This window comes from Nematostella vectensis, chromosome 7 (genome assembly GCF_932526225.1).
Source record: "Nematostella vectensis chromosome 7, jaNemVect1.1, whole genome shotgun sequence".
NCBI lineage: Eukaryota > Metazoa > Cnidaria > Anthozoa > Actiniaria > Edwardsiidae > Nematostella > Nematostella vectensis.
Window position 1 is genome coordinate 4,471,498 of NC_064040.1, and position 22,336 is coordinate 4,493,833.

The window sequence follows — 22,336 nt, forward strand, 5'->3', positions numbered from 1 at the left end:
GTTTTAAAAGTTGTTAGGAAACGCTAGAATATTAATAACATTCCACAAAATTGCGCAATCAACTCGCATGGGAATCATTAGGAAAGACTGGTGGGTAACCCGATTCCTGATTGGCGATCAGCTAACGGCTGCTAGAGGTTTATGTGCAAAAACAATAAAACCTCTCGAGAATCATTCACAACTAAGAAATGGTGCGCGCGCAGAAAACACAGGCAAAACGTGCGTGCACCACAGGTAGACCGAGCCGTGTAAAAGCGCCCAGTTACTGAACTAACACTGTATGCATGCGAACTAACATATAACACACTGTATACATGTTTACTTCTCGTTTATTTTAAAAGCTGAACCGCTTACAATTTTTTTTGTTCGTTCAAACTATTAATTAATAAATATCTGTATATTTGTAAATAGATCTATCAATTTGGAAAACTCCTCACACCAAAACAGAGGATATCAAGCTGTTTGTTGGACAAAATATTCAGCCAAAGCTGAATGGCGTCTGACGCCAAAGTTCGATAAGAAGAAGATCAGCTACAGAACGAAGAGGGCTACATCTTGACGTTAGAGGGGCTACCATATCCGGCGGATCTCACACGGATCAATGTTCGATCAATATTCTTCTTCATACTCGCCATACTCGTCTTCCAAACCTGACGAAAGAGATATGTCAGTTTCCAGTTCTACTTTCAATTTTCTTAACCCTAGCCCCACTTACTGTCACACATCCTCCGGTATCTCACACTTACCGTCACACATCCTCCGGTATCTCACACTTACCGTCACACATCCGCCGGTATCTCACACTTACCGTCACACATCCGCCGGTATCTCACACTTACCGTCACACATCCTCCGGTATCTCACACTTACTGTCACACATCCTCCGGTATCTCACACTTACTGTCACACATCCTCCGGTATCTCACACTTACTGTCACACATCCTCCGGTATCTCACACTTACTGTCACACATCCTCCGGTATCTCACACTTACTGTCACACATCCTCCGGTATCTCACACTTACTGTCACACATCCTCCGGTATCTCACACTTACTGTCACACATCCTCCGGTATCTCACACTTACTGTCACACATCCTCCGGTATCTCACACTTACTGTCACACATCCTCCGGTATCTCACACTTACTGTCACACATCCTCCGGTATCTCACACTTACCGTCACACATCCTCCGGTATCTCACACTTACCGTCACACATCCGCCGGTATCTCACACTTACCGTCACACATCATTTTACAGGTATCCCACACTTACTGTCACACATCCTCCGGTATCTCACACTTACTGTCACACATCCTCCGGTATCTCACACTTACTGTCACACATCCTCCGGTATCTCACACTTACCGTCACACATCCGCCGGTATCTCACACTTACCGTCACAAATCCGCCGGTATCCGACACTTACCGTCACACATCATTTTACAGGTATCCCACACTTACTGTCACACATCCTCCGGTATCTCACACTTACCGTCACACATCCGCCGGTATCTCACACTTACCGTCACACATCCTGCGGTATCTCACACTTACCGTCACACATCCGCCGGTATCTCACACTTACTGTCACACATCCTCCGGTATCTCACACTTACCGTCACAAATCCTCCGGTATCTCAAACTTACCATCACACATCCGCCGGTATCTCACACTTACCATCACACATCCGCCGGTATCTCACACTTACCGTCACACATCCGCCGGTATCTCACACTTACCGTGACACATCATTTTACAGGTATCCCACATTTACCGTCACACATCCGCCGGTATCCCACACTTACCGTCACAAATCCGCCGGTATCCCACACTTACCGTCACACATCATTTTACAGGTATCCCACATTTACCGTCACACATCCGCCGGTATCTCACACTTACCGTCACAAATCCGCCGGTATCCGACACTTACCGTCACACATCATTTTACAGGTATCCCACATTTACCGTCACACATCCGCCGGTATCCCACACTTACCGTCACAAATCCGCCGGTATCCGACACTTACCGTCACACATCATTTTACAGGTATCCCACATTTACCGTCACACATCCGCCGGTATCTCACACTTACCGTCACAAATCCGCCGGTATCCGACACTTACAGTCACACATCATTTTACAGGTATCCCACACTCACCGTCACACATCCGCCGGTATCTCACACTTACCGTCACAAATCCGCCGGTATCCGACACTTACCGCCACACATCATTTTACAGGTATCCCACACTTACCGTCACACATCCGCCGGTATCTCACACTTACCGTCACACATCATTATACAGGTATCCCACACTTACCGTCACACATCCGCCGGTATCTCACACTTACCGTCACAAATCCACCGGTATCCGACACTTACCGCCACACATCATTTTACAGGTATCCCACACTTACCGTCACAAATCCGCCGGCATCCCACACTTACCGTCACAAATCCACCGGTATCTCACAGTTACCGTCACACCTCCGCCGGTATCTCACACTTACCGTCACACATCCGCCGGTATCCGACACTTACCGTCACACGTCATTTTACAGGTATCCCACACTTACCGTCACAAATCCACCGGTATCTCACACTTACCGTCACACATCCGCCGGTATCTCACACTTACCGTCACACATCCGCCAGTATCCGACACTTACCGTCACAAATCCACCGGTATCTCACACTTACCGTCACACATCCGCCGGTATCTCACACTTACCGTCACAAATCCGCCGGCATCCCACACTTACCGTCACAAATCCACCGGTATCTCACACTTACCGTCACACATCCGCCGGTATCTCACACTTACCGTCACACATCCGCCGGTATCCGACACTTACCGTCACACATCATTTTACAGGTATCCCACACTTACCGTCACACATCCGCCGGTATCTCACACTTACAGTCACAAATCCGCCGGTATCCGACACTTACCACCACACATCATTTTACAGGTATCCCACACTTTCCGTCACAAATCCACCGGTATCTCACACTTACCGTCACACATCCGCCGGTATCTCACACTTACCGTCACAAATCCACCGGTATCCGACACTTACCGTCACACATCATTTTACAGGTATCCCACACTTACCGTCATTATAGATATGGGCCATGAGCTGAGCTGCGCTCACGTGACTCCCCTCCTCCTCCTCCTCCTCGTCATAGTAATCTTCGGCCAGTGGCTCCTCGGCTCCAGGTCTCTCCCTATTCTCGTATTCCACAGGCCCTGTCTCGACCACAACCTCAACAGGGGCTGCCTGTGGTGCCTCGGCTTCTGGACTGGGGTCTGGTCTAGCGACCTCCTTAATAAAATCTTTGAAATTGGATGGAGTTATAGAAATCTGAAGTAAAAGTAAGGCGAGGGGTTAGTTCTCAGTTCCTCGTCTACATACATCTCCCATACACCTTTTTGTAATACGAACAATGGCCTGGTTAAGTAGTTAGTAGGTAACAAAGAGAAAGTGAAGTGGGTCTAACCTTGATGAAGGAAAAGAGAAAGTGATGATGAATGTCTATTTTTTTGTATTGTGTTTTTGTCGTTCACAGTTAGGTGAGGACATGCTCAAGTGATGTGGTATTTGTCTAACATGTACTTGAGGAGGGAAAGAGGAAGTGATGTCGGTCTAACCTTGGGTTTCTTCAGCGGGCTTGAGGACAGAGGTGTCAGCGCCAAAGATTGCCTTTGAAAGAAAACGTTTTGTCAAAATTGACACAAACCAAATACGATACTACGATGCTGGTATGAAGATGATGAAAATATAATGATGTGATGATAATATAGTTAACGATGATAATATATATATATTTATATTTATATATAAACTACATCCTTATATACTTACAACTTGTAAATTCTTTAAATATAGTGTACTTAAATTACATCATTTTAACGGCGATTACAAATTGTTGATAAAGCTATGTGTTATTGAAATGAATTCGATTCTTCGACTTATACTTCCTGCGTTTATTTAGACCATGGGGAGCCAAAGTAAATAATTGCATCATCCAGTACGCTTCTCTATTGAGAAGAACACTGTCTAGACCAATCGGATCCTGCATAGCTATTGTTTCAATTACAATGAAGTCAAAATCACCTCGCTGCGGTTGAAATGCTTGGCGACTTCACATGTTTTCTTGTTGGTTCTCATACTGGACTTACGATATATATATATATGGACCTAGAATCAATCATCTTACCTCTTTCTCCCCCCTGATCGAATAGGAATACTCGGCTTGAGAAATTCTGATTTGACGGATGAGGGTGGCTCGGGCTGCACAGGAGTTACTTGTTCAACTGGCTCAGCGGGTTCAACCGGTTCGGTGGGTTTACTGGACTGGCACGTTTCCAGGTCTCGCAGGACCTCGTAGTTGATCTTGCTTGAGATCTTTCGTTCAACAAGCATCTTCTCGATCGCTTCACCTGCAGTCGATGCGGGCTGCTTGTTCTTCGACTTGTACTTGCGTTTCTAAGAACACGCACACACGTTTGGTTTTTACTTGCAATTTAATTGGACTTTAATCGTCACAAGCTTTTACCTTCTTCTCCGGCTTGACGATTCCTTGTTCTCTGTCCTGCGCCTCTTGCTCTTCTTTTTCTGTGAAAAATAAAAATCCTTTTGGAACCCTGAAGGAATCGAAAGTCCCTGATAAAAGAGGATTATATTCATCTTTTAGTTCGAGGCGTATGGGGCCTCTCACCTCTGCTTAAACGTGTTTACTTCCCGGAGAGTATCTTTCTGTATCTCTCTGAATTTGACCTGCTCAACGAATGTGGGTTTACTAGAATAGAAGCTTGTGTTTCTTGCTTCCACGATGCACAATTCTTGATACGTATAAGGATTTCAGGGCCGTAGCAGGGGGTGGGGCACTGGGGGCACGTGCCCCCTAATATTTAAAAAAATATATAAGAAAATGACCAATAGGGGCGTGGCTGTGCCCTCCTAATATTTTCTTAATGTTTCTGTATTGCCCCCCCCCCCTCCCAAAAAAAAATATTAAAATAAAATAATCGACGGCCCTGGGATTTAGAATGTGAAGCGCTTTAAACATGAGATATTTAACTGTTAATAATAAAAACCATATCTTTTCATATTCTTCGCAAGATATCCCTGGCCTTTTCAACTGTAGTGTTTTTAAACAAAAGCACAAAAGTTGATGCTGCCGAACCCTTACATACACACTCCTACAGGGTACTTTGTTAACAAGGTACCTTTCATCTTTTCGAGGTATTCCTTATTTTCCTCCATCCAAATCTTTGTTTTCACCTTGATTTCGTCCTCCGTCAGCAGACACTACGTCAAAAATAACCTATTAGCCAATCATAGTGAGCCTTATGCGATCTCCATGGAAACTTACCTTGTCCAACTCCACGTCATCCAATCCCGTTAGGTCTAATTCCTCTCCTGACTCCTCCCCTAAGAAGAACATCATTTAAGGTTAAACCACTCTTTTGTTATGGTATATAGTTGAAAATACAACGGTCAGTTTGCAAGAAAACTTCAAAACAACGATCTTGAAATGAAGTCTGATACGTATTTGACGATATTTGATGGTGGAAATGTTTCAGTTTACTGCTTTTGATGAGACAATGGAAATGGGTGGATGCTTTGTGTGACTCAGTAAGTTAGTTTGTCTCAGCGATTGATGAGTTGAAATGTGGAACAAATTTCATAATTATTCAAGATTATAAAAACAAATTTAGGCACATGCCTCAGTGAAGGCAATAATACAGTAATATGCACAGCTTAGCAGACGTTTGTTATCTGAATGAAGGGCGGAGTAGGACAAGACACGTGAATCCGTTTGTCCTTAGAAATCTCTGATCTCAAGTTTACTCGTTTCCAGAGTTTTCACTGACGATATTGGGAAATCTGTGGTGATGCATAGAACTTGTTTTACAGCAAAGTTTTTGAAAAAGAATCGCCTTACCCTCTTCATCTTGAGTCATGTCATAACTCGCAAAACAATCCCCCCTAGTAGAACTCCCCGATACGCTAGCCGCAACATCCGCAGAACTGCAAGCAACACTTGCAGGCGACACTCCACCTGCCCTCTGATCACTCGGAGACATGGCTTTCTCGGTGTTGTCTTGGTTGCGGATTTCTTGCCGAATCCCCAGAATGTTATCAATCTCAGTGCGGAATTTCTCGACCTCTTGCGTGATCTCTGGGTTGACCACGTCCTCGGCTTGTTGCTTAGCCTTCTTCCTGGCATGCGTAAAGCATGGCGGGTCTTGCTCTTCCTCCAGGTCTATCTTATGGAACTCGTCGATGGTCAGTTGACTGGACGGCGTGTCCTTGAACTCGCCTAGTCGCTTACGGATGGTGGTGTCACTGATTCGGACGACTTTGACCACTTCCCGGACAGACCGGTTAAAGCTGTGAAGTCGTGATGCTACCAGAAGAGCTAAAGATTGAAAGAATTCTGTGAGCAAAATGGACAATTATAAAATAAGCGTCTTCAAAGCTGTAAGCATGGAAATCGGCATTCAAGATAGACACATACTTTCCTCATACACTAAAGTTTAGAAATCCCCCCAAAACGCGAGAGTAGGAAGATTCTTCAAGAAGAAAAGAATGTGGGGGGAGGGGGATGCACAGTCATAGATAACAAATGAAAAAAACTCCAAGATCTGGTGTTACTTCAAGAAGAAAAGAATATTTCTTGGCGGCTGTGGGGGTGCACATTCATAGATATCATATGTGAAAAGGCTAAGACAATGGGGTTCAGAAGGCACTTTGCAACAGTCACTTGCTACACACCTCCCATATGAGCAAAAACGCACCTGCACCACACAGCCCAGACGGCCTTCGGCCATGATGAATCCAGTCTCTTTTCATCCGGGATACAAGCCTCAGTGCTGTGACAGCAACGTCATGTTCTTTCTCTCCAAGCTCAAGCTTGTGGGCGAAGCGATGGATGTAGAGGCAGGGATCTGTGATTAGGAAAGATAAACATGAGTGATGGATACAAATCCTCTAAACTATTAGCACTGCATGATTATATCACATGGTGTGCCTAGGGTACTCTGGGTACCAGAGCCTCTGAGCTTTGCGGCGAAAACGATTTGAGCGAAGCTCAGAGCCTTTGGTACCCAGGGTATACCCAGGGTGATTGTACCTACCTATTGCTGGGTGGCACCCAGGGTGATTGTACCTACCTATTGCTGGGTGGTACCCAGAGTATACCCAGGGTGGTTGTACCTACCTATTGCTGGGTGGTACCCAGGGTATGCCCAGGGTGATTGTACCTACCTATTGCTGGGTGGTACCCAGAGTATACCCAGGGTGGTTGTACCTACCTATTGCTGGGTGGTACCCAGGGTGATTGTACCTACCTATTGCTGGGTGGCACCCAGGGTGATTGTACCTACCTATTGCTGGGTGGTACCCAGGGTATACCCAGGGTGATTGTACCTACCTATTGCTGGGTGGCACCCAGGGTGATTGTACCTACCTATTGCTGGGTGGTACCAAGGGTGATTGTACCTACCTATTGCTGGGTGGTACCCAGGGTATGCCCAGGGTGATTGTACCTACCTAATGCCAGGAGGTACCCAGGGTATACCCAGGGTGGTTGTACATACCTATTGCTGGGTGGTACCCAGGGTATGCCCAGGGTGATCGTACCTACCTATTGCCGGGTGGTACCCAGGGTGATTGTACATACCTATTGCTGGGTGGTACCCAGGGTATGCCCAGGGTGATTGTACCTACCTAATGCCAGGAGGTACCCAGGGTATGCCCAGGGTGATTGTACCTACCTATTGCCGGGAGGTACCCAGAGTATGCCCAGGGTGGTTGTACCTACCTATTGCCAGGTGGTACCCAGGGTGGTTGTACCTACCTATTGCCAGGTGGTACCCAGGGTGATTGTACCTACCTATTGCCAGGTGGTACCCAGGGTATGCCCAGGGTGGTTGTACATACCTATTGTCGGGTGGTACCCAGGGTGATTGTACCTACCTATTGCCAGGTGGTACCCAGGGTGGTTGTACCTACCTATTGCCAGGTGGTACCCAGGGTATGCCCAGGGTGGTTCTACATACCTATTGCCAGGTGGTACCCAGGGTATGCCCAGGGTGGTTGTACCTACCTATTGCTGGGTGGTACCCAGGGTGGTTGTACATACCTATTGTCGGGTGGTACCCAGGGTGATTGTACCTACCTATTGCCGGGTGGTACCCAGGGTATACCCAGGGTGATTGTACCTACCTATTGCCGGATGGTACCCAGGGTGGTTGTACATACCTATTGTCGGGTGGTACCCAGGGTGATTGTACCTACCTATTGCCGGGTGGTACCCAGGGTATGCCCAGGGTGATTGTACCTACCTATTGCCGGGTGGCACCCAGGGTGATTGTACCTACCTATTGCCTGGTGGTATCCAGGGTATACCCAGGGTGGTTGTACATACCTATTGCCGGGTGGTACCCAGGGTATGCCCAGGGTGGTTGTACATACCTATTGTCGGGTGGTACCCAGGGTGGTTGTACATACCTATTGCCTGGTGGTATCCAGGGTGGTTGTACATACCTATTGCCGGGTGGCACCCAGGGTGATTGTACCTACCTATTGCCTGGTGGTATCCAGGGTATACCCAGGGTGGTTGTACATACCTATTGCCTGGTGGTATCCAGGGTGGTTGTACATACCTATTGCCGGGTGGCACCCAGGGTGATTGTACCTACCTATTGCCTGGTGGTATCCAGGGTATGCCCAGGGTGGTTGTACCTACCTATTGCTGGGTGGTACCCAGGGTGGTTGTACATACCTATTGTCGGGTGGTACCCAGGGTGATTGTACCTACCTATTGCCGGGTGGTACCCAGGGTATACCCAGGGTGATTGTACCTACCTATTGCCGGATGGTACCCAGGGTGGTTGTACATACCTATTGTCGGGTGGTACCCAGGGTGATTGTACCTACCTATTGCCGGGTGGTACCCAGGGTATGCCCAGGGTGATTGTACCTACCTATTGCCGGGTGGCACCCAGGGTGATTGTACCTACCTATTGCCTGGTGGTATCCAGGGTATACCCAGGGTGGTTGTACATACCTATTGCCGGGTGGTACCCAGGGTATGCCCAGGGTGGTTGTACATACCTATTGTCGGGTGGTACCCAGGGTGGTTGTACATACCTATTGCCTGGTGGTATCCAGGGTGGTTGTACCTACCTATTGCCGGGTGGCACCCAGGGTGATTGTACCTACCTATTGCCTGGTGGTATCCAGGGTATACCCAGGGTGGTTGTACATACCTATTGCCGGGTGGTACCCAGGGTATGCCCAGGGTGGTTGTACATACCTATTGCCAGGTGGTACCCAGGGTGGTTGTACATACCTATTGCCGGGTGGTACCCAGGGTATGCCCAGGGTGGTTGTACATACCTATTGTCGGGTGGTACCCAGGGTGATTGTACCTACCTATTGCCAGGTGGTACCCAGGGTGATTGTACCTACCTATTGCCGGGAGGTACCCAGAGTATGCCCAGGGTGGTTGTACCTACCTATTGCCGGGTGGTACCCAGGGTATGCCCAGGGTGGTTGTACATACCTATTGTCGGGTGGTACCCAGGGTGATTGTACCTACCTATTGTCGGGTGGTACCCAGGGTATGCCCAGGGTGATTGTACCTACCTATTGCCAGGTGGTACCCAGGGTGATTGTACCTACCTATTGCCGGGTGGTACCCAGGGTATGCCCAGGGTGGTTGTACATACCTATTGTCGGGTGGTACCCAGGGTGGTTGTACATACCTATTGCCAGGTGGTACCCAGGGTGATTGTACCTACCTATTGCCTGGTGGTATCCAGGGTATGCCCAGGGTGGTTGTACCTACCTATTGCCAGGTGGTACCCAGGGTATGCCCAGGGTGTTTGTACCCACCTATTGCCGGGTGGTACCCAGGGTGATTGTACCTACCTATTGCCGGGTGGTACCCAGGGTGATTGTACATACCTATTGCCGGGTGGTACCCAGGGTGATTGTACCTACCTATTGCCAGGTGGTACCCAGGGTGATTGTACCTACCTATTGCCAGGTGGTACCCAGGGTGATTGTACCTACCTATTGCCGGGTGGTACCCAGGGTATACCCAGGGTTGTTGTACATACCTATTGCCAGGTGGTACCCAGGGTATGCCCAGGGTGATTGTACCTACCTATTGCTGGGTGGTACCCAGGGTGGTTGTACATACCTATTGCCGGGTGGTACCCAGGGTATGCCCAGGGTGGTTGTACATACCTATTGCCGGGAGGTTAATGTACAACTCCTGTGCAAGCTTGAGATATGCTCTTCCAAGAGTAAACACATCAATCTAGGGAAGAGAAAGTATTTTGTATGCATGATAAAGAAAAAAAAAAACAGAATAATTATTCCTTTGTTGCCCCTCCCAACCAACACAGATGTTAGCCTCATATAATGTCGTTTGAATGAATCAGGCCTAGTCACTGTTGAAGCTACACAGAATTGTACTAAGGAATGCACTAGTTGGCTTATGGTGAGTTTTTTTATACAATGATTATGATATTGGCATCAGTTACCTGCAAAATATCACTGAAATCCAGCAACATATCTGATCAATGATGAAGGAGAAATGGTTTTTTTGTCAAAATAAAGAAAATACCGCTGTATTTTCAATGATAAACAATAACAAAGCAGTGGGTGATTGACATTCTTTAATGCCTTGTGTTGTTTCATGCCAAGGATACGAGGAGTCCTCTCTGTTCGGCAAACCAGGTACAAACATGCTGCAACGACATGGGCAGTGCGCCGGCCCCTCGTCAGTCTCTTGTTCACAGCAAGTTTGTAGAAGTTGTATGCTGTATCAATACAATGCTGATTCATCTGCAGTTGGTGCCCTAGCTGGTTAATTCTCTTACGACCTTTGAATAAAGACCAGAAATGGTTAAGATGAACATAAGTACCCCCACCCCTCTAAGAACTGACCGCCCCTCTCTTCCTGGGCAAGGGTTATGCCTTACCACCATATAAGACCCAAAGAACCCAAACACATCTATGAACTGACCGCCCCTCTCTTCCTGGGCAAGGGTTATGCGTTACTACTATTTAAGACCCAAAGAACCCACACCCCTCTAAGAAATGACCACTCCCCTTTTCCTGGGAAAGGGGTACACCGCTACCACCATATAAGGCTGATTTTACCATTTTCTAGTGTGATGGCTCTTGATTCTTGTGCAAGTCCATGGCGGAAACCAGTACCTAGACCAATACCAGCTTTGTTTCCTGAAAAATTATAAACAGATCTCACAAAAAGACCCTTTAAGCTTACATTTAAAAAAAAGAAACTCCTTATATCCATCGGACGTGGATCATCGTCATATCTTTTTTATCTTTGATATTATTTGGACATACTTTACTTTACTTTAATACTTTAATAAATTACTCCCCTATACAATAGTATAAGGTAGCTTACGCTAATACTGGGGAGGGCACAGTCAGTTTACAGCCGGTGGAGATGCGGAGCCACCTTTAGTTGCCTGATGGCTGGCAAAGCTGCTGCTTTAACGGACTCCAGATTACTTAGGTTTACAATATTATCAGGAAGTAAATTCCATGCTCTTATTGCTCTAGGAAAAAAGAACAATTAAAGGAAAGAATATTCGAGTGCAATTGTTGAAAGCGTTGTATATGATTTCAAATAAAATATCTGTCTGTCTTTTAGGGTGCAAATTTGGAGCCTTGGGTATATTTTAGGGGTGAAAATGAGAATGCCCAATTTTTTTTCAAAAACTCCTGACGATGATCCCTGTCCGTTTGATATCGGAGTACTATACCTTTTTTCTATAGAAAAAATCATAATTTTCTTAAAATAACCAGAAAAGTTTTTTTTTCAGAATATATATTTTTTCCAAAATATAATATACTTTTATTACACTACTATTCCGATTCTTATGCAGAAGGCAATTTCAACACAATCGAATTTTGGTTGTATTAAATATGAGTTAAATAATAGCATAAACCCGTAAAGGAAAAACAAGATCAGATGTTTTAATCTTTTTGAATTTATACTTGATGAACATTAAATTAAATTCGCATAGAATTTAATGTTTCACACAAAATTTTGTAATAATTTAGATCCACTTTCACCTAAAAGACAATATATATAGCATTTATTAACTATCACGTGACCAGCGAAGACTCGATGGCCACGCGTTCAACGACTTCGTCTTTCAAGGCAGAAACTACAGGTTCGAATCCCCCAAACTGAAAAATCACCTTTCAGCTGAGGGGAATTCTATTTTTTTGCGATGTTTTTTTTCTTTTTTACGTAATCTTACAAACAGATATGCGGTTTCAAGTCGAAAAATGTGTAATTATTGCTATCATTTTGGCGCAATTTTCGACATGTTTGAAGTCTTAAAATGTAAAGAACAATTTCGTCTAAATATGAGATTTATTCTTGACATTCAATACATAAAAAAGCTATACAGTTGTGGCACAAACAGATAAAATACTTATAAGAAAACGACTTATAATTTATAACACAAATTTAACAATATAAAATTGATAAATAAACGGATTTCACGCGATATAAGACACAGTAACTTCAATTTTATTCACTCATATGTCCATAGCTCAGACTGAAGGCGTTCCAAACTGTTCTTTACCTTCAGACGAAACAAATTGGCCGATAGCACTCGTTCCTCCAAGAGAATTTTCCTGAAACTGAACCTCGGATACGATAATGTTGTCTTCTAGCACAGACCCACACCCCATACACACCGCGTCGCCCCGCGACGGATCAAGGTCGATGTCGCTACCACCACAATTAGAACACACAGAAGACATCCTTGCTGGCACTCTGGGTACACAGGTTAAGAACTTATTGCGGAGTTTTTAGCCGGCATTACACATTCTTGTACTAGCAGCATTCGAGATCTTCGCTATACTTGTCTGCCGGCAAAGCATCATGGGTGACGCAATAGTGAAATCCTCTAGGGCGGGGTAAGGATCTCAAGAAAAGTGACAAGCCTAGTTCACACAGCAAGAAATGCCCATAAATGTAACTATCGTTTTATTGAAATGTCCATCAATTTTTGACTGCGTTGTATCAAGCCATTTGCCTAACTATGTTCTAGGGCTACCTGTGTTTTGTTATGAAAACAGCCGCTGACCACAACAACAGCAGTCAAATCCAAGATGGCGGGAGTTTTGCGCGTAGTATTCGGTAAGTCTCTTCAACACAAATCAGTCCTTAATAAGATCGCTTTATATCTAAAGGCGAATCAAATTTGTTACGGGGGGCTCTTATTACGATGGAGGGGCACTCGTTAAAATAAAAAAGGGAGATACCAGTCAAACTAAATCCGATCCAGGCAATTTTTTGGAGATTCTGACTGAAGGTACAGTGGAACCTGGTTGTGCCTCGGGAGAAAAAAATGTATCGTTGCAAAGAGGTCCTCGATTTTAGGACATAAAGAACAATCCATTAAAAATATCGTTGTAGCGAGGTCGGGTTATTATCAACTTTTACAAAGTAATAATATTTTAACTGTTTTCTGTGTAAGAATGTTCAATTACTCTCTGTTAAACTGTGATTTGTATTTAACAAGATCTGCCAAGTTAAAAATAAATTAACTGTACTGTACGTGTGTGGTGTCCTGAGTTTTTCTTTCGAAGTTGATAGACAGAATCAGTAATATAGGTGGTGTACAAGGGATAACATGCAACAAAAACTTTTCGCGATACATTGTATCATTGTATCGATGTCAAAATTACGCTTGGGAGAACAGATTTGTATCGTAAAATCAAGAATATCGTTGTATCCAATATCGTAAGACTGAGGTAATTTCTTATACATTTTACTGTATTTCCGCCAGGAGAAATGAACGCCATCGTAAAATAGAAGTTATCGTAAAATCCAGGTTCCACTGTATTCAAATAAGGTCATGGCACCTATTATCAAACATAATAATTCGACCTAGATAACGAAAATCTGATGGTTAAATTTGGGAGAAAACTATTGTTAGTAAGAAGTGTTTTGAAGCCCTATTATTGGATGCTCTTACCTATTATCCGACACCCTAGCCCTATTACCAGACAGCAGATTCCTTCGCAAGATATAACACGAAAAACATGCATGATTTAAAAAAAAAATACAGCAGGCAATAACTGTGGACAAATTTACTTGCAAAAATCACGATGGAATTAAGTTTGCTACTCTTTCTCTTGCTACTATTTCTTCGCTGTAGCAAGTGATTCAAAACACATGCATTGCGCATGTGACAAACTGTACGCTGAAATGTGCTTTCACTTGGCCAACGCTCAAATTTATGTTGAATCGTTCGGCGTTTGCTTGTCTGTCCAATAATAGGGCACCAAGGCTAGGTACAAACAATTCGAGCTATCCTGAAGTGTCTACGGGAACAGATCCAAATAGCATCCTGGGAGATCAACAACAAAATAGCGGATTTGCCGAGCAACTTTCATCAAGATCGGTATATCTTTTTTATGGCTTCTTTTTGTTCTTACGTATTCAAGTCAAAGAGAGGATTTCAATCACCATTTTGCGTTGTGTGAGACTAAATTATTTCTAGTTTGGCGAAGTAATAAACACTCGTAAAAAGCTTTGGAACACATGATTTCTGAATGTTGTTTCTTCGACTTGATGGGTCATTTTTCGGTGTGTTTTCCCAATTGTTTGAGATATATATGATTTTTTTCGAGTGTCCGATAATAGAGCCCTGTCCGATAATAGGTACCAATACCTTAAATGTAAAACAGAAAGGTTCACCTTTCAACTCTTGCAAATATGGATGGGTCATGGAAAATTATATTTTATTTGATCTTTACCCCACCCCTGTTTTTTATGACCAGTCCCTAATTGAATCCAATGTTTTTAAAATAGTGCTTTGGCACATTGCCTAACTTCTTCTCTACCAAGTCACACTAATTAATTAACCTGAATCGAGGGGCTTACTGCTAAAATACCGCTGGGGATACTGGCTGCTGACACTGTTACCTTGTTCAAGTGCTCACATACTAATTTAACCTTATGATTAAAGAATTTGTAAAACAGTCTGTATTTTTGGGGGTAATTGCTGCATGTGAATTGTGGGTGAGTTCCACTAAATTAATATCTCCTTCTTTATAGATTAAAAACTATTGTGGCAGTGTATTCCACTAAATTAATCTCCTTCTTTATAGATTAAAAACTATTGTGGAAGTGTATTCTGAAGCTGCTCTGTCATTTTATTGATTATCTGTTCTATGCAATATTATTTTTCCTCTTAATAGGATAGTCAACCATGCAAATCTACAGCAAACAACATCTAGGCCCTTAGGATGTTTGCAACAAGACTATTTCAAAGGTTTGGCAGGCAGTCATTGAATACTTATCCAGGCTTTAACAAAAGATTCATTTGGTTGGGCTGTATTAACTATGGAAGCAAGAAAACTACCCAAAAGTCCCATGCTTCTAATACTTCTAGCAAAACTACAAGCCCCAGTCACAGAACTTTGAAACAGAAGCCAATTGGCGAGCTGTTCTCACTGCATATTGGGAGTAATAACCAAAACAATGTCTACCCCTTGGATTTGCTATTAGCATTAGCACAGAGCACACGTCGAAGTCTTAAACAGAGCTACCTCCTGTTGAGTGATACAGAGCTTCAAAGAGGATATTCAGAATTACTGAGCAAGATAACTGATTCACTGGGGAAAGTTAGTCTGGATGAACTAATGAAATCGCTGCTTGCCATTGCACAAATCTGCCAAAGACAAGACGTCTTTTTAGATCTGAATGAGACAAGAATATCTTTACATCCTCAAGAAAGTAAAGAGCTGACAACATGTGCTACGTATTTAACCAAACAAGCAGTGGTGTTATTCAAAAAGGCCGAGGGGATATTGTTGGATAATCGTTTTGGTGGCATTCCTAACTCTTGGTTGACAACAGTGTTGTGGGCATACACCGTGACAGGGCAAGGTTCAGATGAATTATTACATGTCATTAAGTCAGAGGTCCTCAATCGCGAACTGGAAACTTTTCATGAATCAGAGCTTGTCCAGGTTTTGGACTCATTCTGTATGGCTCCAGCATTTAACTCTGAGGATGTGTTTGGCTATATTCACCAGGAAGTGATGCGTAGAGGGCTTATTGGGTTTAAAACCTGTGAGCTACCAGTGCTGATGTATTCTTTCGTAAGTCAGGATTCCACAGTATTCTCTCCAGAGTTCTACCAACGTATCAAGATAGACCTTCTCGGTAGAGATGTCCGTGTGATAACTCCTGTTGAGCTAAGTAAACTATTTTGGTCTTTTGCACGTGTGAAGAGCAATGTTGATTCAATCGATGTCATCAAGTATCTACAGAAAGAGCTTCTTCGCAGAGGACTTTCCAAATTTGATGATCGCGGAGTTGCTGTTCTTATGTGGTCACTCATTGAGCTGAATTTCTTTTCTAAAGAACTTTTCAATCTGCTAAAAAGAGAAATATGTAGAAGAAATCAGCGAACATTTTCATCCCATGATATCTCAATCATTTTTTGGTGTTTTGCCAAGATTAAGAACAGGTTTGACTCACGTGTGATATTCGCAATGTTCGATAAGGAACTACACCATCGAGGCTTTGCAGCCTTCTCCCATTCTGAGCTAGCAATGACTTTGTGGTCCTTTGCTGAGCTGGATCAGGGCACGAGGGCGACACTCACGAAACTCACCACTGAGATACAGAACAGAGACATCAAGGAGTTCAAGCCAGTGCTTATCAGTCAATTAATATGGGGCTTTGCTAAGGTAAGGAATAGAGTTGATGTAATAGACGCCCTGCGTTTCCTCAGCAGCAAGCTTAGTAAGGAGGTCGCTATTCAGAAGTTCACAATGAGACAGCTGGCACTGATGCTTTGGTCATTGGCTGTGAGTGATCACATGTCACCACTACTAAAAAGTCTCCAACTGGAAGTTTGCAAGCGATCCAAACAAACCATCAACAACGCGACTCTGTGTCAGTTGTTGTTCTCTCTAGCCGAATCCGGAGACCTTGTGGATGGTGTACTCACTAGACATGTATTAGGGGAAGTAAGTCGGAGGGGATTTCAATCATTCCAGAACTTACAGCTTTCAGCAGCAGCATGGGCAATATCGGAATTGTTGGATTGCGGACATCCCGGATCAGAACTTGTGCATTTATTAGAAGATGAAATTCAACGGAGAAATATATCGGAATTCAAGCCAGCGGATCTGTGTCGCATCTTCCATGCCCTTGCTAGGTTTAAAGGAATACTTCAATCTGGAAGAGCTTTAAAGAAGTTCAGGGATGAAATATTGAAGGCTGGTCTCGACAGATTCTCAATCGGCGAGTTATTAATGATAACTGTTGCACAAATCAATGTCTATGAGCCAACAGATATGTCCCTGCAGTCCCTCAGAAGCGAAGTGTTGTCCCGAAACCCGCGGGAATTCGCTGCCACGCATCTCTGCATCATTGCACAGTATTTTCCTGATCCTGAAGTAAGAAGTTGGTTGGAGAAAGAAGTTATTGGTAGATCTGTTACCGCGTTCACTGCTGACGAGCTCAAGGTGCTTCTGCAAACATTGGCAAGGGATGAAAAACTCTGTACTAGTCTTAGACAGCAATTGGAGGCGAATGACATGAGGCTCTATGGTTACTCTGACTGTGAACTAGAGGAGATTGAGGATTTCTTGAAAGGGGAGAAGTTACTCAGTTAACATTGAAAACCATTCCTGTTCAACATGAATTAAATAAGAGATGTTTCGTGCACTGCACTGTGGGAGCAAAGATGAACGGTTTGAGTATCAGGGCAGTCGATAGATAAGAGGATTAGTTCCTTCCTCTAGGATAGGGGAAACTAGGTGTGTCTAGCATTTCCATCCCCTAGGATAGGGGAAACTAGGTGTGTCTAGCATTCCCATCCGGATAAAAGACTAGAAGAATTTGTTACATAACTGCTTCCGTCTCCATCTATCCGAACCATTGGACTGGAAAAGCTTTAAAAAATATAATAATGAAAAGGAATATTAGGGAGGAAGCATGGGGGGAGATCATGAAGCAAAGTACGATGAATTTTTGTCGCACTCTTTCAAAGAGAAGAGGTTGGGGTGGCACATATGTATTGGACTGATGTAGATGAAGGCGTGAAGCTCGTGGATATCTAATGATGGACTATCCGGCAAGGAAAAAGGTACGAATTAGATCTGCTTTTACCACATCAAATTCTGTTCCAATAAATTTGAGTGATAATTTAAGGGCGGGCGCCTTCTTGAACGAGAAGAATAAACTACAATGTTGTTCCATCGAGATGCTTTTGATTCGTATATTTTGGCGTTTTTAAGATTACATGAAATGATATATTTTGAACTAAAATAAGCATGACTGGTACGGTCACTTCTGTTAGGAGCATCACGATCACATGCGGCTCAGCATGCGCTGGAAAGTTTTAGATTTGATTTATTATTGATATTACACTAATGGCCTTGGGGTTTATTTGATAGATTTGCGTTTCAAGCTTTGTCTTTCAAGCGTGGCAAAGCGTGCCGTATGAATGCATTTAAGCGTGTCTTTTGAGCGTGTCCTATGAGATTATCTGAGCATGTCGTTTGAATGATCGTTAGCGTGTTTTTTTAAAGCTAACTAAGCGTGTTTTTTAGCTTATCTTAGCGTTTCTCTTGAGCACATTCAAGTATGTCTTTTGAGTGTGTCTCATGATCAATTTGTGACGCAACAGTCCCCTGCAAAGTATGGTTTATTCCTAGAATGATGACTGCGCGGGCCTGCCGCGTAGCATAGATTTTCTATCTTGACTTCAACACCCCTCCCCCCAATAACTCCATTATAAACTATGGCTAGAATTATTGAGAGCCTCTGCTAGCCACCATTTTGTCATCCTAGCAAAGTACTGAGAGAAAGTGTCCGGCTGATTTGGAGGAACTGTTGCGTTATTTTTACTGAATTCTGTGAGTAAAGTGGCCACTTTGAGATAATTTTTTTAGAATTTGGCTTCCACTATTGATGGAAACAATACGGTTTTGCTGGAAAAGGCTCTTTAAGATTCTTAGAGTTTCAATTCCGTCACGTTTATTTCTAGCTACAACTCCCTTTATCGAATTTAAACTATCCCTAGATCGATGACCTTCCGGGTCTCGCGCGTAACATGGAGTTTCTGTTCGAGTCCTTGCGCGTGAGACTGAGCGTACGCGTCTTAAGCATGGCACGTGACTCTCGGCGCAGTAGACTCGTGAACGTCTTTTTGAACCCCGGGATCTTCAGCGAATATATAATGGGGTTAATGGCCGAGTTTGAGTAGTGGAGGAGTTTCGTGAATTGGACAAGCTCGTAGGGTACACCTTTGCCTCTTTTGGGGTCGTAATAGAACAACACGTTCACCGTAAAGAATGGAAGCCACGTGATTATAAACACTACGATGACTATAAGTACAGTAAACGCGATCATGACCTCTCGATCCTGCCGCCTGCGCTTCCTCCGGTAGAAACCATAAGTCCCTCTTGTCTTGGCTTTCTTCCAAATCCCCACATACGCCGCGCAGATCACAATGAATGAGACCCCGTAACACATCCAGATCATCGAGAAGAATGCACGTCTAAGATGCATGCTCTTTTCCGTAATGCCTATCGCTTGGGTTATCGATAACGCCCCAGAAAAGAACCAAAAGAAGATCACAGACAGAATATACACCCACTTTGATGAGTTCCTATGGCTCACAGGGTATAAGATTGCATAGCAGCGTTCGAGAGAGATGAGAACAAGTTGGAAGATGGACGCGAATCCGGAGAAGATATCTGCAGCGTCGTAAATGCGCCTGAGTATGAGCGGAATATCGAGACTTCGCGTGTAATACCAGAACGTACATATGAACAAGGGTACCGCAAGAACCCCTACTATGAAGTCCGCGGCCGCCAGACCGATCACGAAAAAGTTCGTCCTCGTGTGAAGCTTGAGGTTCCGCACGAAAGCCACGATGACCATGCTGTTGCCAAACGCCGCCATTACTGCAATAGTACCGTATGCTGTACTCCACGCCAGGATAGGGAAAGTCGACATGACCGTCGTGTTGAGATGGTGGCCGTGGCTCGTGTTGGGGTGGAACAGGGCAGCATGACTCACATTACTGGTGATGTTCATTGTGACTGAAAGGAAAGGTAAAAGTAGGGAATGTGATAAGCAGATAAACGAAAACTCAGAATGAAGAAAGGCTATATAAAAGACGTTTCAGAACCACGAGAAAATAGCTCTAGTGGAAATGTGTCGCCTAAAGCTCCAACCCCCTCCCCTGAAGCATGACGGTAATGAAATAAAGCTGTCCTTTAGTATACCGTCTAGATCTCATTGACCGAGTGCGTGGGCCGAGATTCCAAGAATTTTTCGCTCTTCGGCCGCAAAATGATGGAAAATTTCGAGGGAACATCAGTTCCCGTATGTCGCAAACAAATGAGGGCAATAAAATGTTTATTATACTGAGTTCTGAGTATAATAAATATGCTGCATTGTAAATATGCTTATTGCATGGAATAGGTGTGTTAATTGTTGGATGGGAAATGAAACCGTATACAGTCGTTTGACAAAAGGTTGTCATCAACCGGCTTTGCGACTACGCGACAAGCTCGCATGTAAGCATGGGTAAAAACCACTAAGTCCCGTCTAAGTAGTTTTTACCCATGCTTACATGCGAGCTTGTCGCGCAGTCGCGAAGCCGGTCGATGACAACCTTTTGTCAAACGACTGTATAACGCTCACACCTCCAAAATCGATAAAAAGAATGCTAATTTAATTGAACAGTTTTGATCTATGTGACCGCGCGGAACACTGGGAGCATGTGTAGGATTTTGTACCATCTGTTTTCTATGAATTGTTCAATTGAATCCTGGAATAACCCAACGGTAAATATTGCCCTTTCGGATTTGGCACGTAGCGATTTTTAACACAAAACCGCGACTGAAATCGGAAATCAATGGATATTAGAATTGAAACAAGTAATATATACACAGTCCCTACGTTGGCTTTTACGATAGATAGCTGGAATAGTAAAGAACAGCTAGGGGACTGACTTATAAAGAAATGAAAAGAAAACACCGGTACGCTTTGAACTGCAACAATTATAATTTATGAAGGCACAACAATTCACCGAAATACCCGATCAATAAGCCCAGATGAAATGGCTCGCTCGGTATGAGAAGAATAAATTGGCCTTTTAACTAGACGCGAGAAATAAAGCTGTCGACAACTCGTCGACGTAGGCCTGTCTTACATGCCTCTTTTTATTGGACTTGCAAAGTAGATTCGGTGAAAAAGATACAGACAGCGTATATATTATTTTTAGGGTTGTTTTGAGAGAAGATGTTTATTACTTTTAAAGCCGGTATTTTCATTTTAAACTGGATTTCTTATGATTATGTATTTGAGAATTTCCACAATGGTTCAATTTGGGCCATAATTGACCAACTCAGTTAATGTTTCAGATACTTTGAATCTGATTAATTCTAGGTAAAAGCTTATCTCAAAGTTTTACTCGAATGGGTTCTTGATTTAATTACTGTTCATTTTCCCTCCTGTGTTTTATTCTAAAGGGTGAGGTAATAAAAACTATTATTTTCATGCACTCGCATCACGTTAACAGTTTAGAAAATAACCATTTCTGCGAAAATGAGTATTGGGCTTGGGAATTGCTTTGTTTATCCGGTTCATTTTCTTTTCGACGCGAGTGATCAAATCAGATTTCTATCAAATTCACCCGAGAAAAACACAGTACAATCGCACGCCCACTCAACTTGCTTGGAGCCAAAAACCCACAAAACTCACGAATACATTCTTGAGATGATTGATTTCTGCATTGAAAAGGGCTTCTAAACTTCTAGATATAGTAAAGTTTTTATCTTAAAAACATCACTTAAGTGACAAGGATGAGGATGAAATTCGCCCAGAACAGGATGTTGAAGCTGTTGATCATGACATGGAGATGTTCTTCAGTTTACAATACGCACAACAGCCCTTCAAGTATGAAAATGTCTCGCTCGAACGCGGGATCCACATCAATAAAATGCCCAATTTACTCTACTCGCCCGAGGGCTTTTAATATAATTCCCAAGCTTTGACTTGAATGAGAAAACAGAACTCCCCATTCAGCTATTCAGAATTTTACAAGAATCTTAGTGTATTGAACGTACTTGAACACTCTTAACGGGAATCATTACATTTGAAAATAATTCGTGCAAAGCACCAGGGAAAAAAAGGTTTTTTCTTATCGCTTAAAGAGGCTTAAGGTTGAAAAAAAGAATGGCTTTAGATACAGTTTCAGATGGAC

General features: G+C 43.5%; 3 protein-coding genes across 3 annotated transcripts; 1 reads left to right on the top strand and 2 right to left on the bottom strand.

Annotated features, from left to right (window-relative positions):
- Window positions 1-313: 313 nt before the first annotated feature.
- Window positions 314-12,973, bottom strand: LOC5509726 (transcription factor IIIB 90 kDa subunit). Its single transcript, XM_048729744.1, has 14 exons — window positions 12,668-12,973; window positions 11,202-11,282; window positions 10,748-10,921; window positions 10,580-10,611; window positions 10,281-10,353; window positions 6,821-6,970; window positions 5,965-6,441; window positions 5,392-5,450; window positions 5,246-5,327; window positions 4,573-4,631; window positions 4,234-4,502; window positions 3,665-3,716; window positions 3,128-3,377; window positions 314-650 (listed from the first exon to the last, which is right to left on the bottom strand). The coding sequence occupies exons 1-14, from the start codon at window positions 12,846-12,848 to the stop codon at window positions 610-612; spliced, it is 1,980 nt and encodes a 659-aa protein (XP_048585701.1). The 5' UTR covers window positions 12,849-12,973; the 3' UTR covers window positions 314-609.
- An 86-nt stretch (window positions 12,974-13,059) lies between these two features.
- Window positions 13,060-20,348, top strand: LOC5509700. Its single transcript, XM_032378629.2, has 2 exons — window positions 13,060-13,227; window positions 15,297-20,348. The coding sequence occupies exon 2, from the start codon at window positions 15,345-15,347 to the stop codon at window positions 17,727-17,729; it is 2,385 nt and encodes a 794-aa protein (XP_032234520.1). The 5' UTR covers window positions 13,060-13,227; window positions 15,297-15,344; the 3' UTR covers window positions 17,730-20,348.
- On the bottom strand, window positions 18,746-20,160 carry LOC116616636 (adenosine receptor A3-like). The gene has a single exon (XM_048729745.1). The coding sequence runs from the start codon at window positions 20,158-20,160 to the stop codon at window positions 19,138-19,140; it is 1,023 nt and encodes a 340-aa protein (XP_048585702.1). The 3' UTR covers window positions 18,746-19,137.
- Window positions 20,349-22,336: the final 1,988 nt, after the last annotated feature.

Bases quoted from the DNA above. Each gene is read 5' to 3' on its own strand.
- LOC5509726 (XM_048729744.1), bottom strand. From the start codon at position 12,848: ATGTCTTCTGTGTGTTCTAATTGTGGTGGTAGCGACATCGACCTTGAT. The intron at 10,612-10,747 runs GTATCCTTGGCA...ATCATTGATCAG, and splicing joins CCGAACAGAGAGGACTCCTC to ATATGTTGCTGGATTTCAGT. The intron at 10,354-10,579 runs GTAACTGATGCC...TCTCTTCCCTAG, and splicing joins ATTTCAGTGATATTTTGCAG to ATTGATGTGTTTACTCTTGG.
- LOC5509700 (XM_032378629.2), top strand. From the start codon at position 15,345: ATGTTTGCAACAAGACTATTTCAAAGGTTTGGCAGGCAGTCATTGAAT.
- LOC116616636 (XM_048729745.1), bottom strand. From the start codon at position 20,160: ATGAACATCACCAGTAATGTGAGTCATGCTGCCCTGTTCCACCCCAAC.